Source organism: Panthera leo, chromosome D2, assembly GCF_018350215.1.
Source record: "Panthera leo isolate Ple1 chromosome D2, P.leo_Ple1_pat1.1, whole genome shotgun sequence".
Classification (NCBI taxonomy): domain Eukaryota; kingdom Metazoa; phylum Chordata; class Mammalia; order Carnivora; family Felidae; genus Panthera; species Panthera leo.
Genome location: NC_056689.1, coordinates 43,572,106 through 43,596,364, shown reverse-complemented (window position 1 = coordinate 43,596,364; position 24,259 = coordinate 43,572,106). Strand labels below are relative to the sequence as shown.

The window sequence follows — 24,259 nt, the reverse complement described above, 5'->3', positions numbered from 1 at the left end:
GGCAGAAGGAACTACATGTAGGGTCAGGAAGAAGCATGCTGTGTGAGGTGCATGAGGAAGGTGCAGGGTTTGGTGGGGTTGGCATAGACTGTGCCTATGTAAACTGAAGTAAGCTGATGGTCAGGCTTGGATCTCAATGAGGAAGGCCTTTCTTTTAGGCCAAGCTTCAGAATGTTTGAATGTATTCTGTAGGAAATGGGAAGTTGTTCTAAAATTTTCATTGACACAGATCGTGTCTCAGTTTGTTTATTACAAGGATACATATCAGCATGATGGAGGAGGCTATAAGAGGGAGAGGTTGGGGGTAACAAGATCAGTGAGGAGGCTATGGCAATACTCTGGGGCAGAGGTGCTGCTGCCTTGAGCCAGGCAGGGAGCTAGAAAAAGAGGGTTGTATGGACAGGCATTGAGAGGCAGAGCCTTTCTCACAGCTGAGCTAAAACTCTAGAAGGACAGGGCTTCATTCCAACTGCTTTTTCCTGTGCCTCCGTTCTCCATTCCCATGACTGATTACAATCCCACTAGACAGCCAGGTAAAATTTCTTTGATCAAGGCCAAACAGGTCCCCAGTCCAGGTGCTTGCTCATCTAAGCCAGGGTAGCACAGAGTTGAGATGCCCCTTCACCTGTGCCAAGGGGGTTTGGCAGCACGTTAGGAATTCAAGTCTTGCTGCAAGGCAGAATATCTTGTACTTGGAACTCACATGTTATCATTAGGACAAGATAGCCTTCATTATGACTCTTTCAGTCATTGAGGTGGTCCAAGGGACCTTCTTAACACCACCCAACTCAGTCGGTGCAGGTTACCCATCAGGGCTAAGCAGCTCCAATGCCTGATAGTTATGCGAATAAGATGCAGGCAGCCCAAATGCACATCATGAGTCCCCTCGTCCATGTCAGAGGGTCCAAAGAATGTAGGGAATCAACACCTTGACTCTTTTTGTCTGGGTTTGTCTCTTCCCTTTGACCAGAATTTTGACCCAGATGCAGGAAGTGATTCTGGGTCCCAGTGCTATTTCCTGAGACCCAGTGGAGAAATAGCCATGAGCTTTCATTCTGATGATACCAGTTACCAGAGCATGGTATCTTTGCTATCCTTGAACAGGACTTTGGGTAGGTTTTAACTTTGCTCTTTACTGCAGTGCCTCTGAAATTAATTAGTGGTGGCTGTGAGGAGCTCCTCAGAGCACACGGCCATGCTCTTAACTAAATGATTCATTCATCACCACTAGGTATCCTATTACTTAGGATGGAGTGAGTCTTAGTTGGCATTGTGTGCAAAGTGACAGCTGGAGTTTCCACGTTCCTTTTAAACCAGGTTACAACCATGTATCTCATTCTGATGTTCCTGCTTTAGGTCTCGGGGTTCTAGTATCTTCCAGGTAGAATGGTCCTACAGATTTTGCAACTGTGGCCTCACAGTCAGAGCTCAGTGTGCAGACCCTGCTGTAGACATCAAGGCTACAGGACATGCTGGGAAAATAGAAGTGTCCTTAGGTGGTACTACTGGTGGCTTCTTTAGGACACCTGGTGACATTTCTCCACAGATGAATAGTTCTTCTGTTCAGCCTAACTAGGGGACTTGTGGACTTTCTCTGACGAAGAGTAGATGCTGCCTGCAGTGGTTTGATTATTTGATTATTTAACCCCTTGCTACTTAAATGGTGGCCATAGATCAGCAGCAGCAGTGTCACCTGGGAGCTTGTTAGACAGGAATAATCACAGGCTCCAGAATCAGAAAGTGCATATTAAATCCCTGGATAATTTGTGTGCATATTATAGTTTGAGGATCACTGCTTTAATCTATAGCAGTGGTTTACAATCCTGGCTGTGCATTAGAATCACCTGGGAAGCTAAAATATTCATATCTAGCCCACTACAGACCAATTAAATTTGAATCTCTGGGGGTGAGGCCCAGCCTTCAATATGTTTAAAAGCCTTCTTAAGAGAATCTAATATGCGGTGACCTAGAAGAACAGGGTTTCTCGATGAGGATTGCTGGGGAAGTATTAAAATCCCTCAGTGCTGGGATCCTGATTAAGTTCCCTTGAGATGGGGGTTGGTATCTGTATTTTGTTTACATTTCACCAATTAATGATTGAGAATCATTGATCAGACAAAAAAGTTCATCATGGTTGCCCGGACGCTACAGGGATGCAGAGAGGGGAAGCAGGTCCCAAGAACTTCTGTGTCTCCTGTTGTTTCTGAGCCAGGATAGGGTGTCCTTGACCACCTCAGGGTGCCTGCCAGAGATGCATCAGCCTATTGGATAAACTCTGCAAGCTCAGGAAAATATGGTGGATCAGAGTATGTGTATTCTTAGCCTATACCTGCATATCAAGCAAAATTATGAAATATGCATTACAGTGAAGACAGGCAGTGAGCTCTTGACCTTTGCACTAGGCATCAGGGTGCAAAACAAGCTGTACATGTGGGTCTTTGTTACCTGGTTCACTGCTGATTGTCATCCTGCCCTGGTGGCAGCGATGGCTGAACTCAAGGGCCCTCTGGCCCAGGCAAGTAAAGTTGTAATTAAGAAAGAAGACACTTTGTGGGAGACACAGTGACATGACCTCAGTGGGCAGGCAGAATAAAATTATACAGAAATATTCATTCTAGAAACAAGTTCTTACCAATTGGTTTTATTTTAAAGACGTGGCAGGTCCTTGAGTTCCAGATGAGCTGATGGAAGAAGTGGAACTTTCTATCACACCTGTATTCTTTCTAAGGTTTGAAGATGGCTCTGAGTGTCTGGGAAATGGATTGGACTGCTGTCCGCCTCTCTGCCTGACTCAAGATCCCAGTTTAGGAGACGAGTTCCTAGGTGCACACAGGTGCCCATTCTGTCCCTCACACTCCCTTTTTCCTTCACAGTTGGCGACGTGGGACTCAGAGAAAGGTCTGAATGGCAGCCTGCAAGAGAGGCCCATGGGCAGCCGCCTCCAAGGACTGACTCTCAAAGTGGTGACTGTCTTGGTAGGATCATGGGCATATTGGGGAGGTTCACCATTCAGGATTTTGAGCTAGAGGCTTCTCTCCATTTGGTTTAATACTGGGTTTGGAGAGAAGGGGATCTTGAGTAGTGGCTTGAGTGTTCATAAGGCCTTTTTGGCAAATAATTTTGCAAATAATGATGTAAGAGTAAGATCGGATATTCTGCCCCAGGGCCTTCCATGGGAGGTGACTGGGCTGCTCTACAGAAAGATCACAAATCTGGATCCACTGCTGGCCCATCTCTACCTGCTCCTGGATGTAAACAGTATGTTGACCTACTCGTGGTCCTTAAGAGAACTTTGCTGGTAGCCAGAGTCCCCAGAAAGATGCTCGGAGGAGGACATTCTTCCAGCACCCAATCCCGCTGATGACCCCCATGTGGCGCAGACTTTATAATGAAAACCATTTGTTGCAATTTTTCTGCATGGATGTCCTGGAATCATAGACTTTTAGATCTTTAAGAGACCTTAGAATCATCTTCTTTTCAATTTCTTCCTTCACCTTTCCAGAGCTGTAGGAGACATTTTAGATTTACTTCTTATCAGCTGGCCAGACATGGTTCAAATGTCCCCTCTGTCGCATCAGGCACTGACATCTCCTTGGCTCTAGAAGCCTTTGGCAGCAGTGTTCCTGCATTCCCTGAATGCACATCACATAATAGGCATTATACCCACCCACCCACCCCCCCCCCCCCACACACACACACTCCCAGTTAAATTAATTAGGTATGTTCTCTGAGGCTATTTGCCAAAAGTCCACTGTTGGTCAGTTTCACAGGATTGTGGCGGGGAAGGCTGAGGTGTTTTCCAGAGGATCGCATGCCCTACAGGAGCACACATGACAAAGCACAGAATGTGTGAATGTGGCTTTGGGCTCGGACACTGTGGGGTTTAATTCTGTCCTGTCCTTTGACTTATGGTATGACATTCTCCCATGAATCAGAATCCATTTTCTAGAACAATCTGATAGATATAATTCTGTCTTCTCTCAATCAAATATCATAGAGCTTTTATTGTCGTTCTTTATCCTGGATGAGAAGTAACCACAGTTCTTATGTGGCTCCTGAAGAATTATGGCATTTCCTAAGGACGGAGTCCTGAATGTCACAAATGAAGGAATAAAAACAAATCATGTCATTCTGGCAATGGGGTTCTGGGCAGAAGTTGGGATAGCATCACACAGGACAAGTAAATCTCCATTCCTCCATCAATATGCTGGTTGCAGGGATCTTCCTACGTACTATGCTCTGAGTTTCCATAAACTGCTTTAAAAAAGGGCAGAGATGTTCAGACTCCAGCCCTAAATTGCGCATATACATGCCCATGTTGGGAAACATTCTAAAGCTATGATTCATCAGGTTGATCTTTCCAATAATACCCTGGAAATATATGTGTTAATGAATCTGTTATTTAATTGAAGAACATCCATTCTGTTGTCCTCAGGAAGAGCCTTTCGTGATGGTGGCTGAGAACATCCTTGGACAGCCCAAGCGCTACAAAGGGTTCTCCATAGATGTCCTGGATGCATTGGCCAAAGCTCTGGGCTTCAAATATGAGATTTACCAAGCCCCTGATGGCAGGTATGGTCACCAGCTCCATAACACCTCCTGGAACGGAATGATCGGGGAGCTCATCAGCAAGGTAGGTCCCAAAAGCAGGACCATGGGGAGGGGCACCCTAGTCTGCCTCTGGGGTGATGTCTAAATTTGATCCATTAGGCAGTTAGAACCTTGGAACTAACTAAATAAACCACAGCCTACCACTCACTCTTCACTCACTAAGACTCTCTTTTCTTCAACCCACCCATTTCTGCTCTTTTATTTTTCTCATTTCCTGGCACTCTGTGTTTTCCTTCAGTGCTCATTGCTGTCTTTCCTTTTGATCCTATCTGCTGAGCCTGCTTTATAATACACCCTTCTTGAAACCTACCCCCATATTTGGGCTGAAATAAGAACTTAGTTCTCATGGGAAGTTAATGAATGCTTATTCTTTTCTCCCTCATGACCCACAGGTGGGGTGTGTATATGCAAGTGTGTGTGTGTGTGTGTGTGTGTGTGTGTGTGTGTGAATGGGTGTGTGCATGTGTCTGTATTGTTGTGTGTAAGTGATACAGCATTCTCTACCTCCTCAAATTAGTTTCAAATAATTACTCTTCCTGTCTCCTATAGAGCCTGGATCCTCATTGAGACTCATGGTATGAGGCCAGTTCACTGTGTTCCCATCCAAGCCTCCTGTCCTCCCATGACCTCTGGGTCATTTCCTTACAATCATTTATGATGGTGGTATCTGCTAAAGCCTTCCCTCTCTAGTGTTGATGTTGCCACCAACTTTGATGTTTCTGACATCCCTATGGACAACCCTGGGCTGCCAGCATTTTGACCGCCTCACCTCCAGTGACCTTTGTTTGTGCTCCACATCAGCACCCGTACAGATGCATCTTGTTAGCGTCCTACATACTACTGTCACTGTCTCACTCCATGACGACTGCCTGTTAACCTTCTGACTCTTTTGAACCTTTGCTCCTAAAACATTGGTGCTTCGCTTTATAAACTCATAAAGGCAGACCAAATGTCTCCAATTTCCCCTAAGATTTTTTTAAAAAAACTTTGTTGAGGTATTAATTTATATATGAAATTCACCCATTTAGGATATACAATTCAATGATTTTTAGTGAATCTACTGAGTTGTGCAACCATCATCATAATCTAGTTTTAAATTTTTTAATGTGTATTTATTTTTGAGGAAGAGAGAGAGACAGAACATGAGTAGGGGAGGGGCAGAGAGAGAGAGGGAGACACAGAATCCAAAGGAGGCTCCAGGCTCTGAGCTGTCAGCACAGAGGCCAATGTGGGGCTCACACTCACAAGCCATGAGATCACGACCTGAGCCAGAGTCAGACGCTTAACCAACTGAGCCACCCAGGTGCCCCTAGTTTTAGAATAATTCCATCAACCCAGTGATATCCCTCATACTTATTTACAGTTAATCCCATTCCCAACCCCAGCCCTAGGCAACCATTGATCTATTTTCTATCTCTATAGAAATACTTTTGTGAACATTTAACATAAATGAAGTCATATGATATATGGTCTTTTGTATCTGCCCTGTTCCACTGAGGTTCATCCTTCTGTAAGAATTTTGTGCCCTTGTGATACTGCATCCTTCCCTGCCTGGTGTGCCCTCAGTGGTTGATCAGATAATGCTGTTCCCTTCATCTTTTGTGATTCTTTTTGTTCTGGGTTTCTTATTGTACTGAAACCCTGACTTGATTATATTATCTACCCGCTGACTCTGACATCCAAGTTGCTGCATGGAATTAGAGGAGAAAATCACAAATTTGCTCAGATGGGTATGTGAACAATGTGTGGTCTCTAACCTCAGCTAGGTCTTCAGGACAGCCCAAGTTCCTTACCTTGTCCTCTGTTGGGCCCCTCAGCGATATCCCATAGAGATTGTTTTCCTCATGTTACAAGCCATCCCTCTACCTGTGTCATGAGTTGATCCCTTGTACTTCTTCTGGACCTGGTTTAATTAATTACTTTTCCTTATTCCTATGTTTGTAAACCTATCCTGCTCCACTAGATCTCTTCTTAATCCTTAATTATGGTCTGAACTCTCTAAATCCTTAAAAATAAATCCCTGGATCTTGAGTTTTTGAAAAAAGAGGCAAGAACCAGAGATGCAAATGTAACAACTCTAAAAGGAGACCTTCACCAACGTTACCTCCAACATTTTTTCTCCTTGCTCTAGATATGTTGTTGGATTTCAGTTTTGTTTTATTTTATTTTATTTTATTTTATTTTATTTTATTTTATTTTATTTTATTATTTTTTTATATTATTTTTTGGATTTCATAGTTTACAATATCAGTATATCTGCTGCCCCTCTAGCCCATATATTAGACCTGATAATTTTTTTTCTGATAAAATCTTTCTGTGTATGTTTTCCCAATTTACATATATAGGTTGAATTAGTTGTTAGAGCTGGTTATTCTAAAACCTAGTTTTATTTTTATTTTTATTTTTTGAGGAGATATTTTTTTCTTTTATTATTTTATTATTTTTTTGAGAGAGAGAGAGTGTGTGTGTATCTGTGCATGAGCGGGGGAGGGGCAGAGGGAGAGAAAGAATCTCAAGCAGGTTCCATGCCTAGTGCAGATACAGGGGTCAGTCTCACAACCCTGAGATCATGACTAAGCTGAAATCAAGAATCGGATGCTCAACCAACTGAGCCACCTAAACGCCCCTAAAATAAACCTAGTTCTGTTGATGCCTCCCACTTAGAGGTCCAAGAGTCAAGATCAGGATGGTCATTATACATTTTAGTGCTCCAGTGGTTTAAGTGGGGACTCCAGGCCCATTATTGGCTGCCACCATCCATCTAGGCATAAGTATCCTAACCTCCACCAGTCTTGGCAGCTTTAATCTCACATCTAACTCCATCTTAATGGAGTCTTTGTCTATTTTAAAATTAATCCCATCTTGGAAAGCAGAAATCTTGCAAGTTGCTTTAGAGGTCACAGTACAGAGTGCCCAGAGAGTCTCTTTACAACGTGGCTTTACTATATGAAGAATCAACCCATATGTCTGAGAGGCCATGAATTAAGGGCAGTGGACAATCAAGAGAAGTAGATAACCCCTTTTTGCTTGGAGGACATTACTCTCCGGCATAGAGTCTACATACAAAACAACCAGGGACTGAGACATTGATGAGATATAAAGTAGTTGTACAACTCACTGTATAATTTCTGAAGAACCTCGGAAAAGGGAGACATCATGTGGGCTAATGGAAGTTTGGAGAGGCTTAATGGAGGTATAAGAAGGATGCAGATAAGCCTAGAAGAAGAGAGAAGGGACTTCTTGGTGGGGGGCAGGGATGGAGTGGAGGGAAATACCAGCAAAAGGAAGAAGATAGTGATAGTTTGTGAGAAGAACAAGAAAGTAAAGACAAACTACAATTCAAGCAGACAATTTAGTGCTGGATTATTTTTTTTACAGTATTCAAGGTCACGGCGTGTCACCTCTTGAATCCATTTCCTCTGGACCGAGTAACCCAAAGGGCAGAGGGCGAGCCTTGACACAGGGTGGGACCCAGCAGGAACCTGAGGACTGCTTTCTGATCAGATGACTTTGCCTTTCAGAGAGCAGACTTGGCCATCTCTGCCATCACGATCACCCCGGAGAGGGAGAGCGTTGTGGACTTCAGCAAGCGGTACATGGACTATTCAGTGGGGATCCTAATCAAGAAGCCCGAGGAGAAAATCAGCATCTTCTCTCTTTTTGCTCCATTTGATTTTGCTGTCTGGGCCTGCATTGCAGCCGCCATCCCTGTGGTGGGTGTGCTCATATTTGTGCTGAATCGGATACAGGCCGTGAGGGCTCAAAGTGCTGCCCAGCCCCGACCATCCGCTTCGGCCACCTTGCACAGTGCCATCTGGATAGTCTACGGTGCCTTCGTACAGCAAGGTACTTTCCTGGTTTCCTGATGTTGCTGTAGCTCCGCGGGCCTGGAAGAACTTTGCCCATTGGCAGATTCCTTAGATGCGTTTTGCCAAAGTCCTTTTAAATGCAGTTTTATTTAATCTCTAGAACGATACTGATATCATGCTGCACTCAGTTTCTCTGAGTTATATCAGATAGAAATTAAATGAAGTGACAAGGAACTCAACTTCAAAGCCTAATTCTGCACTTTAGATAAAATTGACTTTGGAGTTCTGCTTTGCACTTTTCTCCCCTCCCACATCAGATTGATTGCTATGCACATGGGGTATGTCAGATGAAACTGAATCTCACTTAAATTTGAAGTCTTAATAGGAAAAAAAAATCACAATTGTTTTGTAATCATCTAAGCAGTACTCCATCCATTCTTGAGATACAAAGTCCCCTTTCTTTGTGAAGTCTGGAGAGCACTTGGTGAGTTACAGGATTATGCAGTTTGGACCAAAACAACAAATTGCAAAGTTCCCTAATGTGAGTGTTGGCCTTATTTGCACCATGGCAAAGCCTGTAGCACCTGTTTGCAAGGTTATATAAGAACAGTCAGTGAGAAGCTTTCTTCTGCTACCACCTAAGGGACCAGGGAGAAATAATTGGCCTCAAAGGGGCAGCTTCTGACTGCAAGTCACAGGCAATGATTTCTGAAAATCCTAGGGAAAAAAAAAGTCGTCTAGTGAGGGCTGAATATTAATAAAAGTGATATCTCATTTCTGAGGTTTGAAAGAAAGCTGGGGAACCCTCCAGGTAGGAGGTAATTCTATATTTACAGAATTCCTGAGACTACTCTCTATGAATCTGAAATTCGAAAAGGATCTTACATCAGGTTGCAGCCCTGGAAACAACACAGGGAGGTTGAGTCTTCTAACTGGAAGATTTGATATTCAGAACTCTATCCTTGGCATTTCGACAAACACTACATCACTAAAAGGCCAATCCTACGTTTTTTTCGTATCTGGTGGGCCTTCGTTCCTTTCTGAGATTGGCGGGCTTTGGGTTTTTTCCCAGAATTGTCACGGTGGTCCCCCATAACCAGTCAGCAAATCACTCCCCTGTTCCCCAGCCCATCCCCAGTGGTGGTTCCCTAAGCCAGGCTTCAGGCTGGAGTACTTCTGTGGGGATGGGAGTAAGAGTGGAAGCCCAGGACCAATCCACTGTGCTGGCCCCCTGCAGGTGGCGAATCCTCAGTGAACTCCATGGCCATGCGCATCGTGATGGGCAGCTGGTGGCTCTTCACCCTCATCGTGTGCTCCTCCTACACGGCGAATCTTGCTGCATTCCTTACCGTGTCCAGGATGGACAACCCCATAAGGTAAGATCCAGTCATCCTTCTAGATTAGGACCACTCAGCTCCGAGGGGCTGTAAAGACAGCATGTAGTCTTGTCCAGGGCAGCCTGGTGTCATGGAGGCAGATGACTTAGATCCCAGATCTGCAAGTTGATTATTATGATCTTTAGCCCATAAGGAACTTCACTCCTGTTGTATTTTATTTCATACACAATTAAATAAATGTATAAATGAATTAAATAATACTTCTCTGAACATTGAAATGCTGCTTGTAAGACTAAGAAATCAAAACATTAAAAATTAACAAATTAAATTTCCTCAGGCATTTAAGTGTTGATTACAAACTTATTTAATCAAAATTTTCTAAACATTAAATTAAAATTAATTAAGACCACAAGTGTAAGATGTTTTTTTTCAAATCCTCAAACACCTTAAAATTATTTTTAAAAACCTGTCATTATCACAGTGATTGGAAAACTTATTTCACATATATTTATAAAATTATAAAATTACTGAAAACGGGGAATGAGAACGTTTCTTTGTTTTATCAAAGTGGTAAAAATATGGCATAAAAGAATTAGTTCAACATGGTGAAATAAATTGGAAATGCCTCTGTTTCAGGAGATTCCCACATATTATGTAAATTGCAAATGAACTTGGGCAAAGTGAAGGGGTATTGGAAATGTGGGTGCTGAGGTGACCAAAGGCACAGATCTAGTCTGCATTTCCTTGTTGGCTTCACTGTCATCTCTCACTTGATCCCTGATTAAGGTTTTCTGTGTCCCTGCCTTCGGTGATTTCTCCTTGAATTCATCATACTATCATTATATGGATTCTTTTGATCCATAGCCCTACTGGTCATCCACATTTAACCAGCTGATACAACTCCCAACTGCCTATTTAAAACACTTCGGATGCTGGGCAGGATTCAAAATTTAGTATGAAATTATCCAGTTTTATTTTTTGGTTTACAATTTTACTGAGATAATTACATATACACATGCAGTTATAAGGAATAATGCAGAGAGATCTCATGATATTCTCTAACTGGTTTCAACCTGGTGGTGACATTTTGCAAAAATTATTGTATCTTATCACAACCAGGGTATTGACATTAATACAATTGACTGATTCTATTCTGATTTCTCCTCTTGTACTCATTACTCTGTGCATGTGTGTGCATATTTGGTTCTACACAATCTTTTCACATGCGTAGATTTGTGTATTCACCACCATAGTAAAGGTGCTAAAGAATTTTATTCCTGTAAGGATCCCTTGTGTTTTCACTTTATAACCACACCCATCTGCGTCACACTTCTTCCCCTCTAGTCTTGTTCTTAACCACTGGTGACCACTAATGTGTTCTCTCTTCTAAAATGTTGACATTTCAGATATGTTATATAAATGGAATCAAACCTTTTGGATTGCGTTTTTCATTCGGCTTAATTCTCTGGAGATTCATCCGGGTTGGTGTGTCTATTAATAGTTCATTGCTTTTTGCCACTTAGTGGTATCCAGTGTACCACAGCTTGTTCACCAGCTCACACTTTGAAAGACATCTGGGTTGTTTCCAGTTCTGTGCAATTATGAATAAAGTCACTATGGATATTTGTGTGAAGAAATTTTCACTTGTTTGTGCTACATATCCAAGAGTGCAATTGCTGGATCATGTGGTAATTGCATGTTTTATAAGAAAGTATCAAGCTGTATTCCAGAGTGACTGTGGAATATTATGTTACTACTACTAGTGATGTGGGAATGATCCAGTTTCTTTGCATCTTTGCCAGCGTTTGGTATTTTCACTATTTTTTATTTTATCATTTTCATAGGCATGGATTGATAACTCATTCTGGTTTTAATTTGCATTTCCCCTGATGAGTAGTTGTGGTGAACACCTTTTCATGTGCTCATTGCTATCGATATAGTATTATTCTCTTTGGTGAAATATCCATTTATGTATTTTTCCCATTTTCTAATTGGATTGTTTAACTATTACTGTTGTGTTTTGAAAGTTCTTTATATATTTTAGATACTAGTTCTTCGTCAAACATGTTGTTTGTAAATATTTTCTCCACTCTGTACTTTCTCTTTTCAACCCTTAACAAGGTCTTTCACAAAGAAAAGTTTTTAATTCTGTAAAGCCCAATTTATAAATTTATTCTTTTGTGGATCATACCTTTGGTGTCAAGTATAACTCTTGCCTAGCCATAGACCATGAAGATAATCTCCTGTTTTTTGTGTTTTTCCTAAAAGCTTTGTAATTTTACATTTTGTATTTTAGTCCACAGTCAATTTTGAGTTAATTTTTTATAAACTGTATATATATATATATATATATATATATATATATATATATACACACACATGGTTTTGTCTATGAATGTCCAATTGCTTTTGCATCATTTATTAAAAAGACTATCCTTTTTTCATTGAATTTCTTTTGTGATTTGTCAGTAATCAGTTGGGCATGTGTGAGTTTCTGAGTTCTCCATTTTTCCATTCAGTTCCATTGATGATGTGCCTATCCCTTTGCCAATACTACACTATCTTGATTACTATTGCTACAGAGTAAACCTTAATATATGGACAGAGTGACTCATCCTATTTTATTTTTCTTTGTTAAGATTGTTTTAACTATTCTAGGGCCTTCACCTTTCCACATAAATTCTAGAGTAAGCTTGTCTGTGTTTATAAAGAATTTTTCCATGGCTTTGATAGGAATTGCATTAATTATAGTTGAAATTGCATTAAACTGATAGATCTTAGCTTGCTGAGACTATTTATCATGAATGGGTATTGGATTTCTCAAATGCTTTTTTTTTTTTTGCATTGCTTGACATGACCATATGATTTTTCTTCTTTAGCTTATTAATATGATAGAGTACATTGATTGTTTTTCAAATGTTACGTACCTTGAATGAATCTCACCTGGTCATTATCTATGATTCTTTTCATATATTTTTGGATTCTGTTTGCTGATATTCTGATTGAGGATTTTTGCATCGACCTTCATGAGAAATAGAGGTTTGCACTTTATTTACTGTACTGTTTTTGTCTAGTTTTGGTTTCAGGGTGACACTGGCTTCATAAATAAAATGATTTAGGAAGTCTTCCCTTATCTTCTCTTTTCTGGGAGAGATTATATAAAGTTGGTGTTAATTCATCCTTAAATGTTTGGTATAATTCTCCAGGGAAACCATCTAGAAGATTTCATATTCTTAGAGCTTTTAAATTAATAATTAAAATTTTCATAGCTATAGGGCAATTCATATTGTCTATTTCATCTTCAAGTCTAGTTGGTTTATAGTGCTGTTCATATTTTCCATTTACTTGCTGATCTTCTGTTGTTGTTGTTTATCAATTATTGAAAGTGGGATATTAAACTCTCTGACCATTTTTTTCAGAACTGCCTATTTCTCCCTTCAATTTTATCAATTTTGATTCATATATGTTGAGCCTCTATTTTTAGGTGTAGATTTGTTTCTAATTGTAATTTTTTAATACTCTTATCGAATGACCCTTTTATCATTATATAATGTCCTTCTTTGTCTCTTATAAAAACTTTTCCCTTAAAGTTTACTTTGTCTGATATTAGTGTAGCCACTCCAGTTCTCTTTTGGTTATTCTTTGCACAAAATATATTTTTATTCTTTCATTTTCAATCTGTCTTGGAATCTAAAGTGAGTCATTTCTATACAACATGTAGTTCAATTATGTTTTTTAATCCATTCTACCAGTCTCTGTTTTAATTGGAGACTTTAATCCATTTACATATAATGTAATTAGTGATAAGGAAGAACTCACTTCTGCCATGTTGCTATTTGTTCTCTATGTCTTACACCTCTTTTGTTCCTCATTTCCTCCATTACTGCTTTCTTTTGTGTTAAATAGATATATTTTATATACCATTTTAATTCTTATGCTGTTTCTTTTACTATATATTTTTGGGTTATATTTTTAGTGGTTGCCCCAGGCATTTCAAATAACATCTTAATTCATAACAATTTAATTTGGAGTAAAGCAAACTTTAGTTTAATAGTATAAAAAAATGTTTCTCCTATATCACTCTGTTCCACTCCACCCCTGCCACAACATCTCCTTTTTGAAGCTGTCTGATCCCTTACTTTTTAGGAAGTAATCAAACATTTTTTCCCCAATTTATTCAATGGAAAGTCTCCTGTATTTTTAATTTTTAAATTATTTTATTTTATTTTATTAATGTTTATTTATGAAAGACAGAGAGAGTGCAGGTGGGGAGGGGCAGAGAGAGAGGGGGACAGAGGATCCAAAGCAGGCTCTGTGCTGACACAGCAAGCCTGATGCAGAACTCAAACTCGTGAACCGTGACATCATGACCCGAGCCAAAGTTGGATGCTCCACCGACTGAGCCACCCAGGTGTGTGCCCCTAAATTATTATTTTTTATTGTTTTCAACTTAGTGGATAAACTTCACAATTTGTTTTAAGACAACTTTAGATATTAGAATAATTATTAAAATACATGTTTATAGTTTTTAATTTTAATTTCTAAATTGTGGTAATATATACATAACAGAAATTTTATCATTTTAATCACTTTTAAGTGTATAGCTTAATGCCGTTAAGTATGTTCACATTGTTCTACAAACATCACCATCCATCTCTAGAATACTTCATACTGCAAAACTGAAAGTCTATACAATACTCCCCATTCCCCACTTCCCTGACCCTGGAAACCACCATTCTGTTTTCTGTCTCTATAAATTTGACTATTCTAGATGCCTCATATTAGTGAAGTAGTACAGTTTTTGTCCTTTTATGACTGTCTTATTTCACTGAGCATATATTAAAGTTTCATCCATGTTGTAGCATGTGTCAGAATTTCCTTCCTTTTTAAAGCTAAGAAACATTCCATAGTATGCTAATACCACATTTTGTTTATCCATTCATCTGTTGATAGACACCTGAGTTGCTTCCATCCTTTGGCTATTTAATAATGCTGCTCTAATCGTGGGTGTACAGATATATGTTCAGTATATCTTTTCAGTACTTTCAGGTATACAGTCAAAAGTGGAATTACTGGATCATCTGATAATTCTATGTTTAATTTTCTTTCTTTCTTTCTTTCTTTCTTTCTTTCTTTCTTTCTTTCTTTCTTTCGAACTACTTTATCATATTCAACAGCAGTTCCACCATTTCACATTCCCACCAACAACTCACAAAATTTCTAGTTTCTTCACATCCTCACCCTCACTTGTTTTTCTGTTTTGTTTTTGTTTTTATAATAGCTGTCCTAATGGGTGTGAAGTGGTATCTCATTTTGGTTTTGACTGGCCATTTTCCTAATAATTAGTGATGTTGAGCAACTTTTCATGTGTTTATTGTCCCTCTGCATATTTGCTTTGGAGAAATGTCTATTTAAATCTATTGCCCATTTTTAATCGGTTTGTTTGTTTTTGTTACTGAGTTGTAGTTTTGTATGTATATTCCAGGTATTACTATCTCATCAGATATTGATTTGTAACCATCTTCTCCCATTTTATGGGTTGCCTTTTAATTCGGTTGGTAGTGTCCTTGGGCACAGAGAAATTTTTAATTTTGGCGAAGTCCATATTATCTGTTCTTTATTATTGTTGTTGTTGCCTTTGCTTTTTTGTTATTTCTGAGAAATCATTGCCAAATCCAATGTCATGAAATTTTTCGTACGTTTTCTTCTAGGAGTTATACAGTTTTAGGTTTTATTTTTAGGTCTCTGATCCATTTTGTTAATTTTTTAACATGAACTAAGTTAAGGATCCTACTTCTTCTTTTGCATGAGGATACCCAGCTTTCCCAGCACCATTTGTTAAAAACACCGTCCTTTTCTCATTGAATGGTTTTTACACCTTTGTTTGAAATCATTTGGCCATATAATGTGATAATATTTCTGGAGCTTTTACTTTATTCCATTGGTCTATGTGTCTGTCTTCTGCCAGTACCACACTGTTTTGATTACTATAGCTTTGTAATATGTTTTGAATTCAAGAAATTTGAGGTCTCCAACTTTGTTCTTTTTCAAAATTGTTTTGGCTATTTGAGGTCCCCTGTAGGAGGGGGAATTTTAGAATGAAATTTTCTCTTTCTTCCTGAAACACCATTGGAATTTTGATAGAGGTTACATTGAATTTGTAGATTGCTTTAGGTAGTATTGACATCTTAGCAATATGAAGTCTTCCAGTCCATGAACACAGATGTCTTTCCATTTATTTGTGTCTTTAATTTCTTTCAGAAAAATTTTCTAGTTTTCACTATATGTGGTTTTTTTTGTTTTGTTTTGTTTTTTTTTTTTTTTGGTTTTAAGTGTATCACTAGGTATTTTATACTTTTTGATATTATTTTACCTGGAATTGCTTTTGGATTCCCTTTCAGATTGTTCATTGTTAACGTATAGAAATGCAACTGATTTTGGTGCATTGATTTTGTATCCTACAACTTTGCTGATTCATTTATTAATTCTAATAGTTGTGTGTTTGGGTGTGTGTCTGATTTTAAGGTTTTCTATATATCAGGTCATGTTGTCTGACAACGGAGATACTTCTACTTCTTTCTTTCCAATTTGAAAATCTTTTCTTTTCTTGCCTGATTGTCTAAGACTTCTAGTACTATGGTGAACGGAAGTGTTGAAAATTGACATTCTTGTTTTGTTCCTGACCTTAGAGGACAAGCATTGAGTATGACGATAGCTTTGAGTTTCTCATACATGGCCATTATTATATTAAGGTAGTTTCCTTTTCTTCCTGGTCTGTTGAGTTTTTATCATGAAATGGTATTGCATTTTGTCAAATGCTTTTCCTCCCCTGAGATGATGTGTTTTTTTTCCTTCATTCAGGTAACGTACTATTTTATACTGATAGATCTTTGTATGTTGAACCATCCTTGTATTCCAAGAATATATTGGTTAGTCCTGGTGCATAATTTTTTTTATTATGCTATTGAATTCAATTTCCTAGTACAGTAAAACCTTGGATTATGAGTAACTTGTTCTGCAAGTGTTCTGCAAAATGAGCAAACATTTCTAATAAATTTTAACTTGATAAATGAGCCATGTCTTGCAATATGAGTAGTATGTGGCACCAAATGTCACATGATCACAACTGAGCTAATGGTTCTTGAAATTCACTTTGATATACAAGTGTTTTGGATTATAAGCATGTTTCCAGAACAAACTGTGCTCGCAAACCAAGTTTACTGTATTTTGTTGGGGATTTTTGCATCAATATTACTCAAGAATATTGGTCTGTAGTTTTCTTTTCCCTTTTTTGGGATTTTGTAGCAGGATAATTCTGGCCTCATAGGATAAGTTAGGAAGTGTTCCTTTCTCTTGAATTTTTTGGGTAAAAACTTGAGGATGATTGGTGTTTATTATTATTTATTTTTTTAAGTTTATTAATTTATTTTGAGGGGGGAGGGGCAGAGAGAGAGTGAGAGAGAGAGAATCCCAAGCAGGCCCCATGCTCAGCACAGATCCCGATATGGGGCTCAATCCCCACGACTGTGAGATCATGACCTGAGCCAATATCAAGAGTCAGATGTTTAACCGACTGAGCCACCCAGGCATCCTAGTGTTCATTATTCTTTAGTGTAGATTGTGTGTTGCTGGGAATTTGTTCATTTCATTTAGGTTTTCCAATTTATTGGCATACAGTTGACAGGTAGTATAATATAAATATATTTAATCTTCTATCATTTCTACTTATACATTCTAAATTGTTTTTATGATGTTTAGCATTCTATTACCATTATTATTACTGTGGTTTCCCCACCCTCCACCACCACAACTGGAAAGTAAGCATCATCTTTTACTCTTTAGTGGTTTCCTTTATGCTTAATCTACATGCATTGCTATTTCTCTTTCAGAATCAAATGTGAAACCGTATATTTGTATCTCTTCCTATGGAAGATGATACTGGCATACTTTTTTTCCCTCCTCTCCTTCCACCTACTCAATCATGTTTTGGTATTATAATCTGAGTTTTTAGGCCCAGTTTACTATTGTTATTTCTTGTCTCCTTCTCCACTTCATCCTCCTTCTTCTAATATATAATAGTTTCTCTAATATATATGTTTGACATTTTCATTCTTTTGTTTTATCCCATCTGCATTTATGGTCATTATTTGGACTGAAGCCTATGTTCCAGGGGTTTCAGTGATTGTTGAATCTCTCTATTCTGCAATTTAGCCATTGTTCATTTCTTTATTGGTGACTTTTTGTTCAGCTAGAGTAGTTATTTGAGCAATAGATCTAGCAAGAGTGGTATATTTTCTTAGATAATATATATGAGAATCGTTTTCTGTTGCATTTATGCATGAATTAAAACCTAGCTGGGTATAATATTCTTGTGTTACAACTTTTCCCTTAATATTGTATAGAATTTGCTCTAGTGTATGGATTCTATAGAATTTGCTCCATTGGTTTTCCTGTATGTAATGCTATACAGAAGCCTGAGAATACTCCATTCACTATCTTCTCCCCTCCTTTTTCTTTTCCTATCTTTCCTTCTCACTCTTTCCTCTGTTCTCTCCTCTTTTTCTCCATCTTCTTTTTCTCCCTCCTCTTCTCCTTCCTCCTTCTCTTCTCTCCTTCATAGCCTTCTTTCTGCCTTTCCTCTTCCTCCCTCTACTTTAATCCTTCCTTCTCCTTCTCCTCTTCCCTCTTATTCCTTTCTCCACCTATCCCTTCTATTCATCACTTTCTTCTTCCTTTTCCCTTTATCCTCCTTCTCCTTCCCTTTATCCTTCTCCCCCTCCTCTTCCTAACTATTCCCCTTCTTCCTTCTTGTCTTCTTTCCATTATTTCCCACTTTTTCCTTATCTCCCTGCTTATCTTCTTCCTTGTCTCTTCTCTCTGTTTCTAATCCCTTTTCATTTTTCTCCCCTCCTTCTTCTTTTCTTCCTCCTTTACTTCTCCGCCTTTTCTATGCTTTCTTCCTCGTAATTAACCTTAATAACATCATTGAATTTAAAAACTTCCATCAATATTTAATGAGTTGGCCTATATGCTATTAATTATGATTAGAATTCTGAGTTATTTTTACATGCAAAAACAACCTGATAACTTTAGCTCAATAATTTTGTTATCTATTAAATATTTCCTTGTGTATTACATTCTTTTCATTTGTTTTCATTTTGTTTCCAGGAAATTCAACTTTTCATATGTTGATGTTGTGAGTCCTCCATGTCTGTTGTATTCTCTTTGATAATTTTCAATTCATCATCCTTTTACTTTTTATTCTGAGAGTTCTTCAGTTTGTCTTCCAAATTTTTGATTAGATTTTTTCCAGTGTTCATTTCCTTTTCAACAACATTAATGAGTATATAAATTCTCCTTTTATGTTTGTATTTACCCTTCATTTTCTCTCCCTATCACTCTGTTAGTACCTCTTTTTATGTCTCTGCCACTCTTTATGGAATTTTTAGTTTTCAGTTGTAAGAGTCTTTACTATAGTGAATTATGCCTACAGAAAACCAAATATTTTTAAAACTATATTTTCTTTAACATATACTTTTCAAACAATATGTTTTTAGTGTCTTCAATGCAATATAATATAAAATATTTACATATTTTTTATTTCATACTAAATCCTTTCCTTGTACCTCCATTTTGTTGTTTTGATGTCTAGTTTGTTCTTCCTTGATTCTGGATAACTTGTTCCATAAACTGATATGTAAAGACTCTGTGAGCCTCCTAATAGTTAACCTGGCTGCAGGTAGAATCATCCCCTCAGATCGTAACCTGGACTGGTGAGTTTAACTAGAAACTGTGACATAAATTCCCATTACCAGTCCTGTGCCTTAATGGAAAATTTTCCTTTTTAGTGCTTTTGCCCTGATAAAGTTTCTGTTTCTAGAATCCTGACTGATGCAGTCTCTACAACTGTAAGAAAAGCCACAGTGTTTCTTAACCTTCTTTCTGGAAATGTTCTTCTCTGTGTCAGAGATAAATGCCAGTGAACTGGGATTTCTGAACACTGTATTCTGCAGAAGTTAGAGGAATTCCAGGGCCTTCCATTATTGCTTTCAACTGCTCCATTACTTTCAACTGTTTTGTCCACGTATATACAAAGGGAAATCCACTGAGATGATGCACTTTCAAAGCAAGATGAATTTGAATCTTCCATTACTATCTCCCACTAATTTGCTTTCCCAAAATATCTGATAAGTGGGTAGCATCCTTCCCTGGGTTCATGATACATTATTTCCTATAGTTTAAAAAATTACACAGTCATTTTAGTAGGTATCTGGAAGGTTAATGATGGGTATATGTCCTCTCTTTACTGATGAATCTTTCTTATTAATCTAAATGATCTCAGCCTATACATTTTCAAACTAATATAAAACCATTCAATAATGATTGTAATACCCCTTATAAATGTTCATAGTCACTGTCCATGTAAATGTCCTGGTCTTTAAAACCTATAAATTCCTTTAAAGACATAGGGAAGGCTGGTATCCAAGAGAGATTGAAATTTTTTAGAGAACAGATATATATATATATATATATATATATATATATATATATATATATATATAAATAAATAAATAAAACAGTTACCTTAAGCAATTTTTAGCTTTTTCGTTTGGAGTGTGTATGAGGCCCATTCAGGGATGAGGGCCTATCTTACTTTTAGTTCACTAAACATGCCTCAAAATGTAATTACTTTCCTCTCCATTGCAATTACAGATTGATCTTCACCCGTTATGATGAAAGCAGACTCATTTGAAAATGGTAGCATTGGCAGGTGGTTTGGCAGTGCAGGCATCAATGCCCTGTATTTAGGAAATGCTTTGGTTAAAGTTCTAGGTGAGTAGAATTCAGAAGGATCACATTCAGAGGGATCCCATTTGGCCTGGAGGCTCATGTTGGCAAGCAGAAGCACAGTGGCATGACTAAGAGATGTACAGAGTGTGGTTGTAATGACATAGACACTAAAGCTTGATTGCCGGGGTTCAAATCTTTTCTCCCACTTACTAACTGTGTGATCTTGGGTAATTTACCTAATCTCTCTGTACTTCACTTTTCCACCTATACATAGGAGTAAGAATAGCATCTATCTCGTAGGACTATTGAGGGGAGATTAACAAATATATGTTATAGTTTAGAATATAACCTGGCACATAGAAAAGATCATATAAGTCTAGATACAATTGTTGTTGCTGACAAGGATATTGGTAGTCAAAATAATAGCCCTGAGGTTTGGATTCCTGGATTGAGGAAAAGCAGCATGACTGGGAGAAGTGAGTGAGAAGATGATAGTCTAGGAAATAGACAACTCTGTTTTGGTATTGTCAGCAGCTGGGTAGATGACATTAGTCACTTGTCCCTTCTCATTCTTAGTTTCTGTATATATAAAACGGAGAGGTTGCTATAGATGGCCTAGTCATGGTGTTTAAAATGTTTCTTCTTCTTTTCACAGAATTTGGAAACATCAAATTTGTAAACTAAAATAAGCATATACTTCCTTCAGATAAATTCTTGTGCTAAGCTAGGGAAAGATAGGCAATCCATGATAAGAGCTTTGTCTTATGCCCACACATTCATACAATTTCAGAAAGGAAAATAAAAAGATTGAACACACTGACAATCTAATTTATTCCGACTGGTTTTCCTTCCAATCTTCCTGATGTAAAAAATGATCTTTATACACACAAAACTTGCTGTAAGCTTTTTATTTTAAATGTTTTTATAATTATTTGCAGTCTTGTGATAAACCGAAATCTAGATGACCTTGGGTGTGGTGATGATTTCTTAGCTACAACACCAAAAGCACAATCAATAAAAGAAAAATTGGTAAGTTGGACTTGATTAAAATTTAAAACTGTGACTAAGATACTGGTAAGAGAATGAGAAGACAAGTCACAGACTGGGAGAAAATCTTTGCAAATATATATATCAAATAAAGGATTAGTATCTAAAATATATAAAGAACTTGGGGTGCCTGGGTGACTCAGTCGGTTGGACATCCAACTTCAGCTCAGGTCATGATCTCACAGTTTGTGAGTTCAAGCCCCACGTTGGGCTCTGTGCTGACAGCTCAGAGCCTGGAACCTGCTTCGGATTCTGTGTCTCATTCTCTCTCTGTCCCTCCCCAACTTGTGCTCTGTGTCTCTATGTCTCTCAAAAAATAAATAAATGTAAAAAAAATTTTTTTTAATTAAAATATATAAAGAACTCTTAAAATTGAGCAATAAGAAAACAAACAACCCATTTTAAAAATGGGAAAAAAGATCTGAACAGATATCTCACCAAGAAGATAGGCAAATGGCAAAGAGCCATATGAAAAGATGTGTAATATGTATCATTAGGGAACTGAAAAATAAAATAACAATGAGATATTGCTACACACCTATGAGAGTGGTCACAATGTAAAACACTGACACCACCAAATACTGGTGAGGATGTGGAACAACAGGAACTCTCATTTCTGGTGGGAATGGAAAATTGTACAGCAGCTAAAGAAGAAAGTTTGAGAGTTTCTTACAAAACTAAACCTACTCTTACCATGTGATCCAGCAGTCACACTCCTTGGCATTGTACCCAAATGAACTGAAGACACATATCTACACAAAAACTTGCACATGAATTTTTATGACAGCTTTACTTGTAATTACCTAAATGTGGAAGCAAGAGGTGAATGGATAAATAAACTCAGGTACATCCAGTCAATGGAATATTATTCAGTACTAAAATTACATGATCTATCAAGGTATGAAAAGACATGGAAGAACTTTATGTATTAATAAGTAAAAGGGTTATGAGAGATGAATAATTAAACATTTATATATTATTTATAATTATTATTTTATATCATTTATATTTAACTATAAATATATATTTATGTTTATTTATATATTAGTAAGTTATTATTTATATTTAAAAACATATACAGAGAAAGAAAGAGAGAAATATATATATATATATATATATATATATATATATATATATATATATATGGGCTTTCCTAAGACCTATCTCGTTTTAAGATATATTTGTGGATAAAATGGGGAATAATATGAAGGATAGGGCTAGTTATCAATTAGGCCAAAAGAAGTCTATTTATCAGGGGTTTTTTTATTGATCATGCTATTGGCGTTGTATCTAAGAAGTCATGGTCAAACGCAAGGTAGATCAATTGCTCTTTGAAGAATGAACTTAAAGACTATTTACACATGGCTTATTATTAAGTTGGACATCAAGTGTTTATTTTTACAATTAATATATGGATAAAGACATTGAATAAGAATTATAAACAGTTGGATATGATGTGAATTTACCTCACAAGTTTTGTTTGTTTGTTTGTTTTTAATTTGTAGATCATAGTGTTTTAAATATTTAAATTTGAATGACTGGTGGTGCTAGCACTCTTCTGGTTACATCTGGTCCTGCTATCCTCTGTTTTTGTTTGTGTGTTTGTTTTTGGGTTTTTTTGTGTGTTTTTTTTTACATCTGTTGGTTTCACACTCTCACATACATACCTTCTACCATCAAGTCATTTAGGTTGGTAACCTTGCTGAGAAGACCCGAATGACTCTGCAAGTTAGCAAATCCTATACATTATTGCTATTCAAACCATGTTTCACAGACCAGTATTGCTGACATAGATTAGAATCTCAGGCCTCGTTTTGATCTCCCGATTTAAAATTTGTGTCTCACTAAGTCTCCAAGTGATTTTTATTTATATTAAAGTTTGGAAAGCAATGCCTCTGATGAGAAAAAAAAGATCTATATAATTACAATAGACTGAAGTCACTGGCTGCATCTAACAAATGCATTTTAACAGAGCTACACATCAGTTCCTTCCTTCGGGGCACCACAAACTGGAAAAGGAAGGTGGTGCATATAAATGGTACTCATAAAAAAGAATGCGGGAATTCCTGTACCTGCCATGATGGAGTAGCAGGTACCTGACTAAAACTTCCATCATTAACAACTATAAACAGGAAAAACTTCACTGTCTACAAGTGTTTTAAACTTAAAGGCACAGGTAGATTGAAAGGGAAGGGAAAAGATATGCCATGCAAACAAAAAACATAAGAAAGTTGGTTAGGCTATCTCAGTAGTAAAGTACTTCACAATTGACTCCTGACCAAGGCAAGGGTTGGTGGTGTTGACTTCTGCACAATCAAAAATTTACATATACCTTTTGATTCCCCCATATTTAATTGCTAATAGCCTACTGTTGACCAGAAGCATTACTGATAACATAGTCAATTAACACACATTTTATGTTATATGTATTATATACTGTATTGTTACAATAAAGTAAGCTGGAGAAGAGAAGATGTTATTAAGAAAATCATAAGGAAGAGAGAATACATTTACAGTACTATACTGTATCCAAAAAAATCCAAGTGGACCCATGCAGTTCAAACCTATGTTGTTCAAAGGTCATCTGTATACCACACAGTATTACAAGGGATAAAATAGGATATTGTGTGACAATAAAAGGAGCAATTTCATCAGAAAAACAGT

General features: G+C 37.6%; 1 protein-coding gene across 1 annotated transcript in view; it reads left to right on the top strand.

Moving 5' to 3' along the window:
- The window catches only part of GRID1 (glutamate ionotropic receptor delta type subunit 1), a 536,266-nt gene that overhangs the window by 415,391 nt on the left and 96,616 nt on the right, over positions 1-24,259 (top strand). The window contains exons 7-10 of the mRNA XM_042907973.1: positions 2,874-2,975; positions 4,436-4,633; positions 8,133-8,457; positions 9,658-9,796. Coding sequence (XP_042763907.1) covers positions 2,874-2,975; positions 4,436-4,633; positions 8,133-8,457; positions 9,658-9,796 — 764 coding nt within the window. The remainder of the gene's footprint in view (positions 1-2,873; positions 2,976-4,435; positions 4,634-8,132; positions 8,458-9,657; positions 9,797-24,259) is intronic.